We start from the raw sequence: 19,386 nt of genomic DNA on the forward strand, positions 1-19,386 counted from the left end.
CCTGAGAGATGAAAACAGCATGGGAGAGTAGTGGGATGTCAGAGGGCAGAATAAGGAGTGAGAGAGGGGAAAGTGTTCTGGGCTGCTCATCCCAGAGGCAGGATGGGAACTCGTGGAGGGCCACAAAGATGATCAGAGGGCTGGAGCGCTTCTCCTATAAGGACAGACTGAGAGAGTTGGGGTTGTTCAGCCTGGAGAAGAGAAGGCTCCAGGGAGACCTTAGAGCCCCTTCTAGTACCTAAAGGGGCTACAGAAGAGACAGGGAGGGACTCTTGATCAGGGAGTCAAGCGATAGGACAAGGGGTTATGGTTTTAAACTGAACGAGGGGAGATTTAGATGAGATATTAGGAAGAAATTCTTTCCTGTGAGGGTGGTGAGGCATTGGAACAGGTTGCCCAGAGAAGCTGTGGCTGCCCCATCCCTGGAGGTGTTCAAGGCTGGATGGGTCTTTGAGCAACCTGGTCTGGTTGGAGGTGTCCCTGCCCATGTCAGGGGGGTTGGAACTCGGTGACCTTTAAAGTCCCTTCCAGCCTAAACCATTCTATGATTCTCCAAGGGGGTAAATAATGAGGGAAAAAAATATTTATATTCTTCTTGAAATAAACTGCACTTGTCAGAGTTCATTCCCCATGCAAGATATTTTTGGAAACTGAGAGCAGAAGGAAGGATGCTGTCCTCAATAGGGTGATGGACTACAAGCAGGAGGTTAGGGGAAAAGGTGCTTGGGCAGTGACTTGGCCTCAGTCTCTTCCTTTTTCAGAGGCTGTCTGAATGTCATGCAGTGCCACCCTTAACCAGTCTCAGCCTCAGCTCTTCATCCTGAAATTATTTTCTAGACCTGATCTACCCACAGTGTAAGCTTGGGCATTTGTCTGGTGTGAAACTACCCAGAACTGGGTGCTAAGGTGATACCACTCGGGTTCCCCCCTTAACAGAAATAACAGAGATAGTAGAAAATCCACAATGCTACACTATGGGGCTGAATCCAGGGATTCACAATCAGCCTGTCTCCCTTTCTTCTGCTCCAGAAATTCAGTCTGCTTTACACTTTGAAGTACTAAGTTGATCCTCCTCTAATACAGACAGCAGTGATTAATGCTGAGCTCCATCTTGGGCTGCTAAGTGATCTGGAAGCAATCAAAGCTTTTTCCAAATAAGGCCTAAAAACGTTGCAGTCCTCCTACGAAATAAGATCCGTATTTTACAAATGTGTAAAACAAGGCCTGGGTTGCACAGGAGGCTGATAGCAAAAGCCTCCTGCCTGAAGATGAAGACAGCAGAATTGAGGCTTTCAGACTTGCTTTTTTTTTTCTGTTTTTGTGGGCGTGTTTATGGATTTCTTTAAAAAAAATGGGGATTTTCCTTTTTGCTTCTGCTTTGCTGTTTCGGTAGGTGACCAAAGTCATGTCTGTGGTTTTTATTATTCACAATCCCAAAGCTCAAAGGCTTTGGATATGTGTGCTGGAAAGCTCTGGCTGTCTTTTCGTACCTGCATCCCAGAAATCAGCATGTATTAACCAATGCAAGGAAAAACCCAGAAACTTTTTGTTTCTCCAGGTTGGGTGTAAGAAAAGTTTGTAAAAAAGCTGTCAATCCCAGTATGCTACGGGCCTCCTGGGGTACCTCTCCTTCATTTTCTACTAGATTCCCTCAAATCTGCTAAGTTGCTGAAATTTGCAGGCACCTTAGTGGGCTTCATAGAATGATAGAATGGTTAGAGTTTGAAGGGACCTTAAAGATCATCTAGTTCCAACCCCCCTGCCGTGGGCAGGGACACCTCCCACTAGATCAGGTTGCTCAAAGCGCCATCCAGCCTGGCCTTGAACACCTCCAGGGATGGGGCAGCCACAGCTTCTTTGGGCAACCTGTTCCAGTGTCTCATCACCCTCACAGGAAAGAATTTCTTCCTAGTATCTAATATAGATAGGCTTGGTTTAGTTCAGTCTTTCAGCCTGCCAGCTCAGCCCATGTGGCTATGAAAGTAGTGACATCTTGGTTGCTTGAAGGTGGTGTAACCCAGTGCAACTGCACTTAGAGAGGCACTGGTTCTAATCCTGCCGGTGCCTCTCCCTCTCGGTTTTCTAGAGAAGGTCTACTTGGTTGCATCGCTGTCCAAAGCCCTGCTAGGAATTTGTGTTTGCTCATAGCCACTACATTTATGCTAGTAAATAAAGCTCTCTGTGGCCTCAGGAGTACGTCATATGCCTCTATGTGGTATATCCATGTGTACATGCCTAAACTCTCCTCCTTACCCAAAACAGGATGGTATCACCCAAACTGCTCATTTGGGATAGCCACCAGCTAATGCCACTTCCCAAATTTTTCCTAGTCATTACTTATAGTCTTTTGGGTTTGAATAACCCATGCACTTGTAAGAGACTGTGCTAAAGACAAGCACCACAGATGTTTCTTGAGTTCATGCCCTGGTCTGGTTTACATTACCAGCACAGACATGCCTAAAGACACAACCATCATGATTATGAGACTGATTTTACTCCTATATCACCTAGGACAGCTCAGTACTGCCCAAAAAAGGGTTCATATTCTTTGTGTGGACCATGTTGCATCAGGAACGTGTTCCACACCAAGACTATACTAGACCAACATCATAATGGTAGCAGAAAACTAAGCAGGACCTGGGCAAGTGCCCAAACCCAGACCTCCAACTCATAGTTGAAGACCAGCACGGTTTGTGGCACTGATTGAACATGGGCTGTGCCATGTTGCTGGGTGCCAGGGCGAGACAACGGTCTCCAGCCTGTTGTGTTTACTGGATGTATTTAACCTCCAAGAGCCATAGTTTTGGGAAAGAGCACAGGGCCTCTTGCATTCAGACTGAGTATTAAAACCCCAGCAGAGAAAGACATCGCAGAGGTGAGTACAGGGAGAGAAGGACAAGAAAGGGTCATGCCATGTGGAGAAGAATTGCCTTCTATATTGCTCTCCAGCTTCAATGTGGCGTTGGTGGAAACCTCACCCACCACCCCTCAGCATGAGGGTGGATGTGAGAGGAGCATGGGAGTACCTGGTGGGGAGAGACGGAGTGGGGGAAGATGTGGAAAGCATCCAAGAAAAGAGAAGGTAGAGCGAAGGAGGGAGAAACTTCTGAGAGGTGGTGATGTGAGAAGAAGAGGTTTGAGCTGTGAATGCAGAGCAGCCAAGAGGAGACGTTGTCTGAGGGAAAGGCCTCAGGGTGGCTGAGGGTAAAGAACAGGAAGGAAGAAGAAGATGTGAATGGATTGTCCATCTCCACTAAAAATGCCTGTCTCAGGGTTGAGGCTGGACGTGCAACATCCCTCTGTGAGGGACACATCAATCCTGAGCCATCAGTGGTAGTTAAATGGAGCCAGGCTCTGGGCAGGAGATGGTTTTTGGTCCTTTGCTGTTATCACTTTATTTTGTTCAGACTTTTCCCACTGGTGAGCTGCAGACTTTCTCCTCCCCCTCTCCCTTCCCCTGTTCATTAATACATTGCTTCTGAGCCCAGTCTCCTGGCATGTTAACTTGAAGAGCATCACTGCAGGAGAAATAAAGAGGGGGAGAAAGCTGGAGAGGGAGGGGAATAAAAACAGGACACAAACATGGGGCGAGAAGCGGGAGGCAAAGATGATAAAGGAAGAGGGAAAGCAACACAAGTGGGAGGGAGAGTTGTATTTCTCAGGTGCAAAGAGACAAGTGGGGGGAGAGGAGGAGGGGCAGGAAACACAAAGCACACACATAAAAATTGGTAATTTGCAGAGTGCAGAGAACAAGTATGCACCAGACAGCACAGGGAGATGGTGGCGGCTTTGTTAAGTGTAGGGAGCAATGTGGCCCGTTGCTAAGGTTACCGCTTCCAAGGACAAGTTGAAATAACTCTTTACCTTTGTTCTGTGCTGGGTTGTCAATGTTGAAATTCCCGTTCCACACGACCGTCAGCTCCACCGGCAGGCTGTTAATCTCCATCCCTTCGTACGAGTACTAGAATTGGGAGAGCGAAAAAAGAAGACAAATCCCAAACTCAGACTTAGATGGTACCCAGAGGTAGGGAGGGGTTGGGATGGGGTGAGATAAAAGTCTTCAGGCTGGAGAAGAAAAGGCTCCGGGGAGACCTTATAGCACCCTCCAGTACCTGAAGGGAGCCTACAGGAGAAATGGAGAGGGACTCTTGATCAGGGAGTGGAGACATAGGACAGGGGGTAATGGTTTTAAACTACAAGAAGGGAGTTTAAGATTAGATCTTAGGAAGAAATTCTTTCCTGTGAGGGTGATGAGACACTGGCCTAGGTTGCCCAGAGAAGCTGTGGATGCCCCATCCCTGAGCAACCTGATCTAGCGGAAGGTGTCCCTGCCCATGGCAGGGGCATTGAAACTGGATGATCTTTAAGGTCCCTTCCAGCCTGAACCATTCTGTGATTCTAAGAGGTTGTGCTGCAAGGTGTAACCAAGAGAAAGGGAGCTGTCACCTACCTCCTTACCAGCCATTATCTGCCAGAAAGCCCCTGAATACTCTCAAAGTTGTGATTCTCAGTGGAGCAAGCCGTGCTCCTTTCAATAGCCTACTTAGCCATTAGGTGAATATTCCATGATTTAAGCATGGTTACATGTGATGGGACTTATCTTGGAAATCTACCTTCTAGTTGTTGAGCACAGCTCTGAAGAATATTTTGCCAACTCCTGGGTGCACCTCTAAAGTGAACATTACACATTGTGGTTCTACCAAATATACCTCTGCTGTGTACTGCATAGATGCTGAGCATATATGTAAGGTTATCTACACTACTGATATTTTGAAGAACTCTTGGAAGCTGACTGAGGTCTCAGAAAGTAGGGAACAGGCATATCATGGAAATGCCTTAAAAATGGGGAAAATGGAGGTTCTGTGTAATTATAGACCTGTCATCCTAACTTGGCTTCCCAGAAAGAAAGTACATCAAATTATTAAACAATCAATTTATAAGCACCTGCAAGATGATAAGGTGATAAAAATCAGCCAGCATAGATTTGTCAAGAACAAATTGTGTCAACCCAATCTAATTTCCTTTTTTGACAGTCTTAATGGCTTTTTGGATAAAGGGGAGGCAGCAGATGTGATTTATCTTGATTTCAGTATAGTTTTTGCTACCATCCTACAGGAGATTCCCATAAACAAACTAAGGAAATATGATCTAAAAGAAGCCACAGTAAGGTATATGCAAAAGCTGCCAAAAAAAATAAAAATAAAAATAGAAGTTAAATAATTCAGCGTCAGGCTGGGAGGGTGTTTCAAATGGAGTATTGTCCTGGGTCTGGCATTATTCAGTATTTTCACTACTGACTTGGATGACAGACTACAGATTTCATGAATGACACTGCTCTGGGAAAAGGTGCAAGAACATCCAAAAGCAGGGTTAAGAATTCAAAACAAACTTGACAAATTGTAGAACCATGCCAAAATCAACAAAGTGAAATTCAATACAGGCAAGTACTGAGTATTCTTCAGTAGGAGGAATCAACGCAAACAAATATGAAATTGGAGTGACTGGCCAGTGCTGCAGGAAAGGGTCTGGGGACTACTGAAGATCACAAACAGATTGTGAATCAACAATGCCATATTGCTGCCAAAAAATTAAGCAAATCTCCTTCGGGGATGTGCTAGATAGAGGTTGTTATGTACGTAAGCCCCAGGAGGCAATTATTTTTCCCTACTCAGACCCAAAAAGGCTTCAGCTGGAGTAGGGGGTATCCAGTTTCCAGCAAATGTGTATGAAGAAAGCCACAAAAATCTTCTGAGAGACTTGGAGAGACTTAAACAAACACTTGTCAGGCACAGTCAAGGTACACAGATCTGGCCTCAACGAAGGAAATGGAAGCTGATCTCTGGAGGCCCTTTCCACTTGGAGAGCTCTCTGATACATGGTATTTAGTGTATTTTTTTCAGCTAGATTTTGGTTTACCACAGGGTTCACACAGTTGCCCGTCAGATCCCACTGCCCACTTCCACCAACAGCTCCCATCCAACACTTCACCAAAAGGCAAATAGTCTCATAATAAGAGAGGAGGTGGTGGCTTAAAAGACAGAATGGGAACAACGCAAGAAAGAGAGAAATTCAATGTCTGCTGCTATTACTGACCGCAGCGCACATAAGGATTTACCCTCCTGAGATCAGGAATCTCACACTGCACTGGGATCTATAGTGGGACAAACTCCCACTTTTAAAGAAAATGGTGATTTTCCCACTACGAGATTAAATACAGTTCAAGAAGCTGTTTGCTTGGGTATGTCTCAGAGACCACAAAAGAGTTCCCCATCACTTAAAGTCTCAGTGTGGTTTTCCACAGAGATTCCAAAGCTCTGAGCCTTTAAAAGCAGGGTTTTCTGTATCCGTTAATTGCCGTATAATTGTGGAGTAAATCGTATATGGTGATTTCTGTCCATTACGGCAGAGTGAGCGCTAGTTGCACGGTAATTTCTCTTTGGACAAACTAAACGCAATTAGCCACTAATCTGCAAGACTGTGTGATTACGATCTAGTTGTAGGGTATTTATGGGTATAGGCTTTGTGGTTACCATGGAAGTAAAGAGCAGTCGCAGGTTAGCGGAGCCCTTTGCAATTGGGCTGTACCCGCCAATCTCATTCAGTATTAGCATTTTTATGACACTTCTCGGTGTCAGTGCCAGCGAGATGCAAGATGATGCAGAGCCACTTGGACTCACAACGCTGGTTTTTCACAGCTTTTCGGAGCTGGTAGCAAGGATGGGGAGACAGGAGTGGGAAGGAGAGCGCCTGAAAAGTAAGGAATAATTAATCTTCTGCCACTCAGGAGCTTTGCAAATGCCTGCTTTGCACAGCACTTTGCAAATGTTGATTGGGAATGGGAAAGAGCATATATATAAAGAACCACCAGGCACCCTTAAGTCAGAAGTTGAGTCTCAAGGTGCCTGAGAAAGGGCTACCGTCTGCCTCAGCAGAGCCTCGTGTGTGTGTGTTGGGATTTAGCTGTTAGCAGAGCCTAGACAGGGCTGCCAAGGGACAGGCAGCTGGAGTCCCCCAGAGCCTTTCATCCCACTGAGGATCCAAGCGCCAGCAGCAGGAGCCCAGCTGGGATTTCAGATCTTATCTGTCTGCGGCACTGGGGGCAAACACATATTAGACTTGTTAACTCAGCAGACTCGATCCAGAACTGGAAACGGATGCGAAGGAATAAACAACAGGATCCCCAGTGGAAGAGCTCCAAGGATGAAGCCAGGTGGGGTCTGGAATGAGGATGCTCTCCGTGCCTGGAGAGCTCAGACAGCTCGTGGGCTGCACGGCAGTGAAACAGAGCAATTTGCAAAGTAACAGCGAGTAAATGCTCCATCCTCTTCAGACCACAGGAGCTGCTAACTCATTGTGACCCCTCTTCAAAGCCCACTGAACTCAATAGGAGTCTTTGAAAAGGATCTGCTCAGCTGTAACAATAAGATGGAAATATGTTTCAGAGAAGAAAAAAGCGATGGTGTATCGATCTCCAGGACTAACAGCAGAGCTTCCTGGATCCTCCTGCTAAGAGCATTCTTTCCATTAGGGCTTGTATGTATGTGATGCCTCGCACAACTTTCTCGAGCGCAGGCAAAACTGCTGAAAAGATGTAAATCTGGCCCTTAAGTCTGCCAAATCTGGATTCCTACCATGCAAATCAAATCAAAGCAGAAAATTACTGGCAATTTAGAGGCCCAAACTGAGAAAGGTTGCCTTTCCAGAAAGGCAGACTGGCTCTCATCAGGAAATGCCCAAAAGCTGCTAGAAGGAGCTGTTGTAATTCACAGGAAAGACACAGCGTGTTTTGAACTCCCAAGTACCAGTTCTTTGTCTCTAAAACTCTTCACTAGTATCAGATACTCCTGCAATACAGGCTGAGCCCATCACATCACTTGGCCATTTTGCCATGTTGTCAGCGGTTTAACATATTGCACGCAAGCTACTATAAACACATTGACTGTTTGTCTACGAATATCCTCGGGCCAAGAGGATAGCTGCGAAATCACAGCTATCAATTCTACAACAGCTACGCAAACATCATGGAAAGATACTTTGCATATCAGAAATCTCAAATTCCTGGCTGCTCTGGGCATCCCATTACTGCAGGCACTCTGCATTAGAGGAACTCAACTTTACAGACCTCTGAGCCATGAAGTTTGTGCAAATCCACGCTTGACCTGTTAGGATGCTGTATCACTGGGTAAAGCCCTTTGGGAGTTTGGTTTGGGCACATGTAGGACGATAAACCAAGAGCGGTTCCACGATGTTTCTCCTTTGTACGTTGAGCATGTCCAATAGCGGGGGAAGCTCTGCAGGCAAACATCCTTTTACTGGTATTTTAGTGTTGTCTGTTTTCCCTGACAGCACAAAAACCAGTCTTGTGATTAGAGCTTTGGTCTGGGGATTGATTCCTGTATCTGGCTCTGCCGCCAACTCCTTGTGTGATCCCAAGCAAATCATTCAATCCCTCTTTGCATCAATTTTCCAGCTGTAAACTTTAGGCAGCAAATTTCTCGCCCACAGTCATCCCGTCTTCTTGGATGTTTTGCTTCCGAGATCTGGGATTGAATTTTTATGTCTGGGTATCATGCAGGACAATAGAGTCCACATCATGATGGGGGTCTCTCTGTGATGTTTGAATGTAGATAAATAATAACAATGCATCATAATAATAGGGAATCATAGAATCATAGAATGGTTAGAGTTGGAAGGGACCTTAAAGATCATCCAGATCCAACCCCACTGCCATGGGCAGGGACACCTCCCACTAGACTAGGAAGTGTATGTACAACTCACAGCCCTGTGCTTGTCTTCCTTTGGCCACCTATAAATGTGTTTTCATCATGATTTCTGTGAATAGCTCCTCATTTTTTCCCAGCTCTGGGGTTTTTTTTATCACGTCCTCCACTATGTGAGCCACATCACAGAGTTCAAATGCCTCTGAGATCTCTTGCTCAAATGCAATGATGTGACAAATAAAACATATTTGCTTTCCCTATGCCTGTGTTACACAGCACTCTCAGCTGTACCTTCTCGGGTCTCATGACACACAGACCTGTGAAGGGCTTGAGGCAAATTATCAGCAGGGATTTTGCTGCTAGGAATCAGTGTGTGCTGCCTGTGTGTGCCATGGGCAGGCACACCAAGCAAGAATGTGGGCTTGGTCATTGAAGGAAGTAATGGTAATGAGCATGGCATGGTCAGGTGGGCCATCTCTCACCCACCTCCCTGTTCCTCATGCGGAAGGTTGCTAATATTGGGCTGATTGTGAGTACTGGGGATCCCACTGCTTCCCACTGGGGACATTGCTCTCTTTCCTAATAGATCTAGCAATTTCAGCTATTTCTGCTGATATTTTTACTTCTTATTTATATGCCTCCTTAGTTCTCCTCCTTTTCATTTCCTCCCATCACTCTGTGTCCAGACTGTCAGCAGAGCTATCATAAGTGCAATAAGGAATGGCAGGCAGGGTCTCTCTGAGTGATAATTGCGTGCCTTGGGTGGTGTGATAGAGGACAAAGCCCAGAGCTGAGAGTCTCAAACCACTTGACAAGAACAATAATTGTCCAGAAGCACACTGACTGTGGTGACTTATTGCTGTTATCAAATGAAATATCTCCAGGAAAGACAAGGGGAGAGATGGAGCTGGCTATTGACTGGACCAAGCACCTCGGCACCATCAGTGCTGGGCATGACACTACTGACAGACCGTGAGATAGGCTGGTCCCACCTGGGTGTCCTTACAACATCTCTTAACTGAACCTGGAGACACTTAGAAAAGCGCCTGCTTAAGATGGTTCTGATCTTAGCTACCCTGGTATAAATCCTGAGGGACCAGGCTGTGGAGAGCAAGAGTTAGGGCTTTTTCCTGATCCTGCCCTGTGTGAAAGGAGGAAAACTCCTGCATTGTGCAGAAATTATTCTGCAAGAGCTCAATTTGAGCTCATCCGTGCCTAGCATACGATGGGAGGGGGTAGATCTTGAGGCTTATGAAGGAAAACAAGCCAAGAGTGATTGCTTAGTCTAGCATGCATCACCAACAGAACGATCTGCTGGCAGGATAGCATCCCTTCAGGGACACACCATCACAACACATCCTCCCACCCTCCTTTGGACCTTCTCCAAGCCTGCAATGCAGGTGCTACATTCAGTGTCTCATCCAGCAACTCTGCTGAGTAAAAAGCCCTGTCGAAGGGGGCTGATTCAATTTGCAAACAAGCTCATGCGGCTGTTTCTAAAGCCAGGTGACCCTTGGAGCAGGGGCTCATTGTATCACAGTGGCTTCAGACTGAATGCTAATTCTGGCAGGGAAGGAAATAATCATGATGGAGACATATCTACAGCACTCCTTCCCTATTGTCTGCATCCTCTGCCACCTGCTCAAACAGAGCCGGGGCTTCTCTGTTCCCTTTTTGTATCTGTGTGAATGTTTCTTTCTTTTGTCTGGCTCTCCCTTCCACATTTCTTTCTCTCAGTGTCTGGAAAATTCAGAGCAACAATGAAATAACATTTCCCAGGGAAAAAAAAAAATTAAATCAGAGAGTCAAAGTGTCTTCAAAAGAAAAGGGAAGAAAATGGAATAAAAGAGAAGGAAAGAGAGGAAGAGGAAAAGGAGAGGGAGAGGGAGAGGGAAAGGGAAAGGGAGAGGGAGAGGGAGAGGGGAGGCAGAAAACAGAATAGAAAAGAGCTAAGTCTACTCCAAAATAAGCTTCTCTCACTGGAGAAGAAAGAGGTCCACCTGAGCCACCACCAAACATGGGACAGGCATCCTACAGACACCTCACAACAGCAAGGTCATGGAGTTCCTTGGCATTAATCTGAGACTCAGCCCTGCTTCCCTGCGCAGCTCAGGAGTAGCCTGGAGTGTTCTGGCATCAAAAGAAGCATTAAAATCAATGCGGTACTGTCACAGCATTCAGGCATCCCGTGAGCAAATGCTTCCGGGGATGCATCAAAGCCCACTTCTCCTGTCCTAGGTGCCAGCAGCTTCTTGGAGCATGCAGTACAGGAACAGACACCATTACTTCTGAAAACCACGCTCGTGTATTGGATACCACAAACTCAGATGCTGAGAGAGACTCTCCAGGACTGCTGAGGCAGTCAGTCCCCTACTCAGCCTAACTGTGCTTAAAATCATCCTGGGATACCTCACGCTGATGCCAATGTGTGCCAGAAAATTCATGACACTAAAGGGTGGCTGCTGTCTTCTTCACTAAGACTTTTTGGACAGACACATAAAGACTGTCCAGGTCCATATAATACCCTTTAGCTGCAGGCTTTCACTATTGTAAAAGAAAAAATATGTATTTTTTAATCTTATATGAATTAGGTTTTGTGCTTTCTTATGTGAAACCTCAAACCTGGATGCTCACAGGCCACTATCCAGTAATGAAAATCAGGGGGAGGGAGGTGGACAAAGGAACAAATAGGAGAGTGTCATTGGGAAGTTGCTTGTTTGCAACAGATCGTAAAATGTGTGAACTGCCTATAATCTTCAGCATATTGCTTAATGCAGCAGAATATGTTGTGATGGATTTTAACAAGCGCTGCCCGGCATGGAGTGGCAGAGCTGCAGTGAAGTGGCTAAAGCCTGTAATTAGCTCTTTGACTAATAAATCATCTCGTAGCAGCAGCAATGACTCAAATGCCTGTCTGGGAGACATGAATCTCATGGAGAAACCTCCAGAGAAGCAGATACCACCTCTGCACATACACACAGCTCCTGGCAGATGCCAGTGTTAGCCCCCAGGACTGGCATTGACATGGTGACAACCCCATTGTGACTCACACGGGCTCCCTGGGAGGGGGATCACTGGTCCTGCACTGCGGATGGGGAAGCGGAATTGGGCAGAGGCAAAGGGACTAACTGAAAGTCACTTGGTGAGTCAATGACTGGAAGAAAGTTGGACTCAAGCCTTCAGCATCTCACTCTTCTTTGGACCCGTTACAAGCTGGCATCCATCAGACTGTTTATATGGGGTTTTATATGTCCCATAACCAAAACCCCACATAATAACCTCAATTCTCAGTGTTGATGTGAACACCTGTCCCTTTGGAAACCCTTTTGAATACACACAAGGATGCGGCATTGTGAGGACGTGGGTAGGTCAAGCTGCAAATAATGTCCATTGGGTCATGGCTAAGGTGCTCCAGCATGGCCAAATGCTAGTGTCCAAGGGCAGGACCAACTACTGTGTGGTGACACCAGCCAGCCTAAAGAACAAAAAGGGCAGTTTGCAAGCTGACAGCCAGCCTTTCCTTGAAAGTGGCTGGAATTGGGTAGGCAATAAGGTAAAAAGGGCTGCAACACAACACCAGATCCCACTGGGACAGTGCTGTAAGTCCTCCTTGGCCACTGCACTTCTCCCGAGCTCGCGGGGCTTGCTCACCGAAGTGTTCTGGCACTGCACGCTGGAGCTGTTGAACCTCAAGGCGGGCACCCGCTGCTCATTGCCCTGGATGTTCAAGATGCACTCGTAGCCTCGCTGGCCTGACTGCGGCTGGGGCAGGTTCTTGGCCTTCAGCGTGATCGGCTTGATGACTTCCACCGGCACCAGGATCTTCTCTGCCTGCAGCAGCTGGGGACAGTCCTAGGGAGAGAGAAGACAAGGCGCCAAGTCAGCACATGGGTTTCCCAGCCCCAGGTGGAGTCCTCTGATGTTTCTCAACCTTCTCACTTCACGCTTTGCTTCCACTGATTAGAAAGCCTTTGCATCTCCCTGGGCCTCAGCCTATTACAAGGGTATTCAAGGAGCGTTACTGGGAAGGCTCAGATAAATAGGTGAGGAAGGATTTCTTTGACAGTCCATCCTTTCCTATCTCCCTTTTTCGCACTACAGACTTTCAGCCTTCAGGACCCAAGGAAGCTACCTCTGGTGCCTTTTAATAACTGCTCCACTAATCAGGTAGTGGTAAAGAAATCATCTCCCATCCAGGGACTTATCCTGGTCTCAATGCCATGACATGAGAAGTGAATAAAGCAAAAATCTGAGCATAATTCCTCACCTCCCCAACAGGCAATGCACCACTGTACAAGAGGCACGGCTCCAGCTAGATCCAGCAAGGCACGTTGTAAACTACAGGGTCTGGGCTGTTAAAAAGGGACTTTGTTTTGGCTTAGAAGGGGACAGAATATTTATTACAGATGAATCCAGCTCCTAAGAAACAACTGTTACACAGCGTGCGGAGACCCCTTGGAAAGGCTGGCTGTTATTTCGCAAAAGGAGCAATCCTTTTGTGGATGTTGTTAATCCAGTGCCTCTTGGTGGGTCCCTCGCACAGGTAGAGGTCTGGCCACCCACAGCTGTGATGCAGGAGGCTGCATTCAAAGTCTCATTAATTTTGCACAGCTTTAGTTAGAGTAGCAATGCACGGCTTCTTCCTAGTACAATCAGACAACTGCCAGCTGTCAAATTCATGTATTCTAGGAAGCTATCAACTCTTTAGGAAATGACTGCAGCGTTCGCCTGGCTAATCCAAGGCAGTTTGATATAAAATGGGATCCTTTAAAAAAACACTACAACAGCCTACAAAACATAAGTATACCATATGCACAGACCACGCTGTCTTGATCACTTGTGAGCACCTGGCTGTCCCCTTTTTTAAGTCTTTTCAACTCCTAGATGCCAAGGGAAAGCCTGTCCCGTCTTTTTTCTTTGCACTGTGTTTGTCACACTGCCTGCTCTCTGTAAGAGCACCATGGTATCGAGATGGTGCAGCCACCATCTCCAGTTCCAAGCACAATACCATTTCAGCCTGTCCTGCTCAACCTTAAAGCCAGGTCCAGTTGGTGCGAGCAGACAAAGAACTTACATAAAGAGGTGCAAACTTAATCTGTAGGTGTGGGCAAGGGATGGCAGGAGGAATATGACTGATCCAGGGCTGGAAAGTAGGGAAAGGGACTGAAAGTCTCAAAAGTGTAATTTATGGCTTATGAAAGCCTGGGAGCTTGTTAGAGCAGATGGTGGAAGTATCTTACTGAAGCAAATAGCTTAGGAAGATAAAGAAATGGATTAGACATGTAACATCTGCAGTTACACCAACCACAAATAGAATTATAAGAGCCATCAATCATCACACTGCGGGTGTGAGCTGATCCATGGCCAGGGGCAGGAAGAAAATCCAGTAACCACCCAGCACATCATTGCAGTGAGGTTCAGAAGCCTTCCTCAGTCCCCAAGGTCTGTCTTTCCTAGTGGGGATCCAAGACTGAAGAGCCCTTTCGAGCAACCTGATTTCTCATCTGCACTTGTAGGGTGATGCTGATGGTGTGAGTACTTGACAGCTGCCGATGGACTTCAACTAGCTCTGCCCAGGCCAATACCAGAACCAGGACAGGCAAGAACAAAGTCATTGGAGCTGGATGGAGGTAAACCATCTTGGGTCTGGTGGCCACTTGTCTGGGCTAATCATAGAATCATAGAATTCAGGTTCAGGTTGGAAGGGACCTTAAAGATCATCTAGTTCCAACCCCCCTGCCATGGGCAGGGACACCTCCCACTAGACCAGGTTGCTCAATGCCCCATCCAACCTGGCCTTGAACACCTCCAGGGATGGAGCAGCCTGGAGCAGCCACAGCTTCTCTGGGCAACCTGGGACAGTGTCTCACCACCCTCACAGCAAAGAATTCCTTCCTTATGTCTAATCTAAATTTCCCCTCTTTCAGTTTAAAACCATTACCCCTTACCCTATCACTCCACTCCCTGATCAAGAGTCCCTCCCCATCTCTTCTGTAGCCCCTTTAGGGACTGGAAGGCTGCTATAAGGTCTCCCTGGAGCCCTCTCTTTTCCAGGCTGAACAACCCCAACTCTCTCAGCCTGTCTTCATAGGAGAGGGGCTCCAGCTCTCTGATCGTCTTCATGGCTCTCCACTGGACCCGTTCCAACAGTAAGTGCTACAAAGGGTGCAGAATTAACTTAACCCTTAGCTGCAGGGTTAGTAGCTACTCAGCATGAAAAAGTGAGGCATAACCTAACCCTGGGTGACTTGGACCTATAAAAAGCCAGAGGGCAGGGGAAGGAGGTGGTCTAGGCTATATATATATACACCCCTGTACTCGGCATTGGAAAGGCCACACCTGGAATACTGTGTCCAGTTTTGGGCCCCTCACTACAGGAAAGACATTGAGGTGATGAAGTGTGTCCAGAGAAGGGCAGTGGAGCTGGTGAAGGGTCTGGAGAGCAAGCCTTATGAGGAGCAGCTGAGGGAGCTGGAGTTGTTTAGCCTGGAGAAAATGAGGCTAAGGGGAGACCTTCTCACTCTCTACAATGCCCTGAAAGGATGGTATAGCGAGGAGGGGGGGTCGGTATCTTCTCCCAAGCAACAGGTGATAGGACAAGAGGAAACGGCCTCAAGTTGCACCAGGGGAGGAAAAATGTTTTGCACTGAAAGGGTTATTAAGCACTGGAACAGGCTGCCCAGGGAAATGATTGAGTCACCATCCCTGGTGGTATTTTAAAGACGGGTAGACATAGTGCTTGGAGATATGGTTTAGTGATGGTTCTTATCAGTGTTAGGTTGATGGTTGGACTCGATGATCTGAAAGGTCCCTTCCTACCTAGACAATTCTATCTATGATTCTATGATATTAAAACAATAGTGAGAGTTTCCAGTTCTGATCACGGCAGCAGATACCATGTGTAAGTACCATTCGGGACTGCATGGCTTCAACACCCCCTGAATCTTCCCTTTCACCTCCCCAACGTGTCCTGGCACCTCTGAATCACCTCCCTCTCTCTCTTCTGGCATAAGAAAAGACCTTGGCAACATCACCTTCATTTTTGTTTCCTCCCCAGCAATAGGAGTTGAGAAAGATGCATTGGCAGAGTGAATCAATGGGACAGGAGGATGGGAAAGTCCTATCTGCCGCTGAGCAGCCATTTCCCAAGAGTGGGCATTTTGCTTGATGTCTGTCAAACAGAAAAGCCTCTGGAAGGGGCTGGAGGATGGGGGTTGGAGATAGTCCACTATGTTACCTGCAGGCCAATCCCAGCTCTGAAGGCTGGTCTTTCTTGTCTAGCTTTATCCCATCGTCCCCCCACCACTGGTGCTGTAACCTTTCCGATAACACTTGTTTCAAGTTCATTAACAAGCAGTGATTGCGGCAGCCCCAAAACAGGATTCGTTTGCATATAAAAAGCTTTGCAGTGCTGTGAGGAAGTTCATTATAGATAATTGAAGAGGCAAGCGCCATAAAGAGGAAATCCTCCCAATGTGGCATTATCTGATTGACCTAATGTTCTTTCTAATTGAAACGGGGGGGGGAAAAAGGCAATTTCATTGGGTGATGCACTGCATAAAACCTCAGAGCTTGGACTAGGTTCTGGGTTTGAATTCAAACAGAGTATTCATTTTGCAGCCTGTGTCAAGCCCTACCCAATCAGCTTTGGGTGACTGGTCAAGCTTATATTTTTGAGGGTAAAACATCAACCTGCTCAAAGCAAATCCTGCTTTGTATGGACTTCCAAGCAGAAGAGTCCTTAAAAAACAGTTATCTTGGGCATTTTCTAGCAGAGGTAGTTTCTCTTTGCCCTTCTTCTGCCGTGGACATCACCTAGGTTGGAAGACCACGGTTTTCACATGATGTAGGAAAATAAAAACATCCACTGCCAACAATTGTATCAAAGAAGGGCACAATCCCATCCCTTTTGTCTTTGGTGTATGATAAATTAAGCCTTTTTCCCAACTCTAATGGGAGCTGGTTCAGATTCCAGAGGAGCTAAAATCCTGTTTAATCTGTACTAGGGCAACACATTTGAAAGCAGACTCTTGTTGATTAATTTTGTGTGTGTAGCTTCATTCTGTTCCTTAAATGCTTTCAAATGAGTCAGGCTCTTTAAAATAATATCCTCCACCTTTGCCAATTACTAGTATCAGCAGCGAAGCACACCTCAAATCACCAAATTTTGCCAGTTATCAAGTCAGAGAGCTTTTGCAGTGAAAACACCACATGAAATGGGCTGTACTCATTGGGTCAATGGTAGTTTAATTTTCCTTATTTATAACTCCTCGTAGAATGCCTGCAAATGTGTTTTGCTGTAGCTTGCAGAAATAATGGAGTCTCAGAAATATGAGAACGCTTTCTCTCCTTTTCTCTCACATATGTGTTATGGCCCTCATCACAGCAATACCTGAGTGAATCCCCAGTGAGAGTCATCATGAGGATTCTGCTAAAGAGGGTGATGAAACATCTCACAGGCTGTGTGGTCTTAGCCCTGAACTAATTAGTTTTGTTCCTTTATGGTGCACCATACATATATAGTTGCGATTTCATGGGGATTTCACCATGCTATTTTCCACTCAATGCTGGAGACTGACCAGAGACTGAGTTATCATCCTCTCCTAGGGATGAAGCTTGTAGGGATCTTTCACAGTCTTGTGATATTCCATGCGGTTTCTCCCAGCCTTATTTTGTACAGTTTCACACTCTGTCTCTATTTATGGCCAGGATCAGGAGCCCAAGTCTCATCAAAGTGTTTTTCATTTCCCAAAGGAAAATGGGTCTCATCTATTTTGAATGACAGGCATCCTACGTAGTAACAGGTAGAACATTCCTGAGGGTTTAACACAATGACCCATCCACCTATCAACAGTCTCCACCTTATATTGGTGTCCCCTTTCACTTGTCTTCCCCTGTGCATCTCTTGTCATCCAGAGCATTTGGGGCAGGGAATCTTTCCTACTTTTCCTTCATGCTGCTCCCTCACAATCCCTGGTAGCATTGACTGGATCTCCACTTTCTACAGAAGGCAACCAGAGCTCCTCTATTGCTGATTGCATTGTAGGCATGTTTGGCAAGATAAACTCAACTCTTTGCAATGGATTCTCACCCTTCCCTTCCCAGAAGAGTAGGAGTCATCTTCATTCAGGACCAGACCCAGCCACCGCCACCAATTCCTCCACTACTCATCTCAAAGCATCCAGCTCCCCTTCTCTCTTGCCATCAAAATCCATTTCTTCACTCTCAATTTCAGGGCTTTTTTTTCAAGACTTTCTTTTCAATATCCCTCATTCAGTAGCCATCTTTGTGCCTTATCCAAGCCATCCTACCCCGAAGAAACATGATCACAAAGTGAACCTAATTGGGGACCATAACTTACTCAAACAAGCCCTTCGGGACCCCATAAGAAATGATACTCCGATTGTTATTTATTCACATATTATGCACATACAACACATACTTTGTTTGCCTGCTCTGCTGACATGCAGTGTACCATTTTCCCTGTGTCCCCTACAGCTTTCTCACCCTCCCACTCTGTGGTGTAATCAAGCCAAAAGGGCAAGATATAGAGATATCTAGACCACAGCATCTGGATGCTCTGTTAGTTAAATTAGATTTAAAAATCATTAAAAACTAAAATGTAACAGGGAAAGAGAAAGAAAAGGAAAGAAAGGAAGGAGAAAAAAGAGAGGGAAAACAGGCAGAAAAAAAAATCCCTTTTTTTTTGTCATTGACTTCAGAGGAATCAGTTTTCACTTGGATAAAAAGCAGGAAAACAGCAAGTTGGCAGATGAGAGACATCAGGGACTGCCTGGAATATGTTGCCTGAACTTCTCTCTCACACCTCAGCACGCTCACCCGAGGTCAGGATTGTGACACCACCCGAGCAAAATCAGATGCCTGTTAGCATCTACCCTGTTCTGCTGCAAACAGAGGGCTTTGGGCTCCAGGTGACAAGCTGGTACCTTCCATGAATCACTTTTAAACTCTTGCACAACTTTCCAGGCCCAGGATAATCTGGAGAAGGAAGCAGCAAGGAGCTTAGCATTCCCAGTGCGGGAGGGGAAAGGATGAGTTACAGTCCATGTTGTGTTTACATTATTACACCACTAATTCTTAGCATCATAAAATTATATTTAAAATTTACACGAACAGTGCCGGGGAACGTTATTAGGTTATAAAGTGGAATCAGGTCAATGCTTTGTAGGCAGGATTCCAAGCTCCATAAATTTGTGGATATACTTCCCCCAAATTTACATCGGCACTAGCAGCAAGCAAACCAGCTACAAAAAAGCTCACCCGGTCAAAGTATTTTTTAATGCACCATATATTTTATCTGCACTTCCTAAGTTTACAATGTTGTTAGTTTGATTGATGGTGTGCTTATTTATTGCCACAGCAAAAGTAATAATACATGAAGAAAATGCTTAGAACTTTAAAGGGAGCTGATGAGGAGAAATCAACAGGATTTATGGGAAGAGTAAACATCTGCAAAGACAACAAAGGGATAATTGAGTCCTTGCATCGCTGTCACTTCTGGTGGCTCCTTTCTAGTTAAGAGTCTTCCATGCATTCAGGAGCAAATATCAGCTCTCTTTTGTCAGACATTGCAAGTGATTCTGGTGCCTGGGAAAAGGTGGTTGCTCTGGATGCTGGTGCTCAGTCTGTAGAAGAGATTTGGCCC

General features: G+C 46.0%; 1 protein-coding gene across 1 annotated transcript in view; it reads right to left on the reverse strand.

Annotated features, from left to right (window-relative positions):
- PLXNA4 (plexin A4) overlaps nt 1–19,386 on the reverse strand; it is a 444,814-nt gene that overhangs the window by 80,490 nt on the left and 344,938 nt on the right. The window contains exons 9-10 of the mRNA XM_074168893.1: nt 12,372–12,572; nt 3,865–3,961 (exon numbers count right to left, since the gene is read on the reverse strand). Coding sequence (XP_074024994.1) covers nt 3,865–3,961; nt 12,372–12,572 — 298 coding nt within the window. The remainder of the gene's footprint in view (nt 1–3,864; nt 3,962–12,371; nt 12,573–19,386) is intronic.

The sequence above is a fragment of the Numenius arquata genome, chromosome 2, assembly GCF_964106895.1.
Source record: "Numenius arquata chromosome 2, bNumArq3.hap1.1, whole genome shotgun sequence".
In the NCBI taxonomy this organism is placed as follows: Eukaryota; Metazoa; Chordata; class Aves; order Charadriiformes; family Scolopacidae; genus Numenius; species Numenius arquata.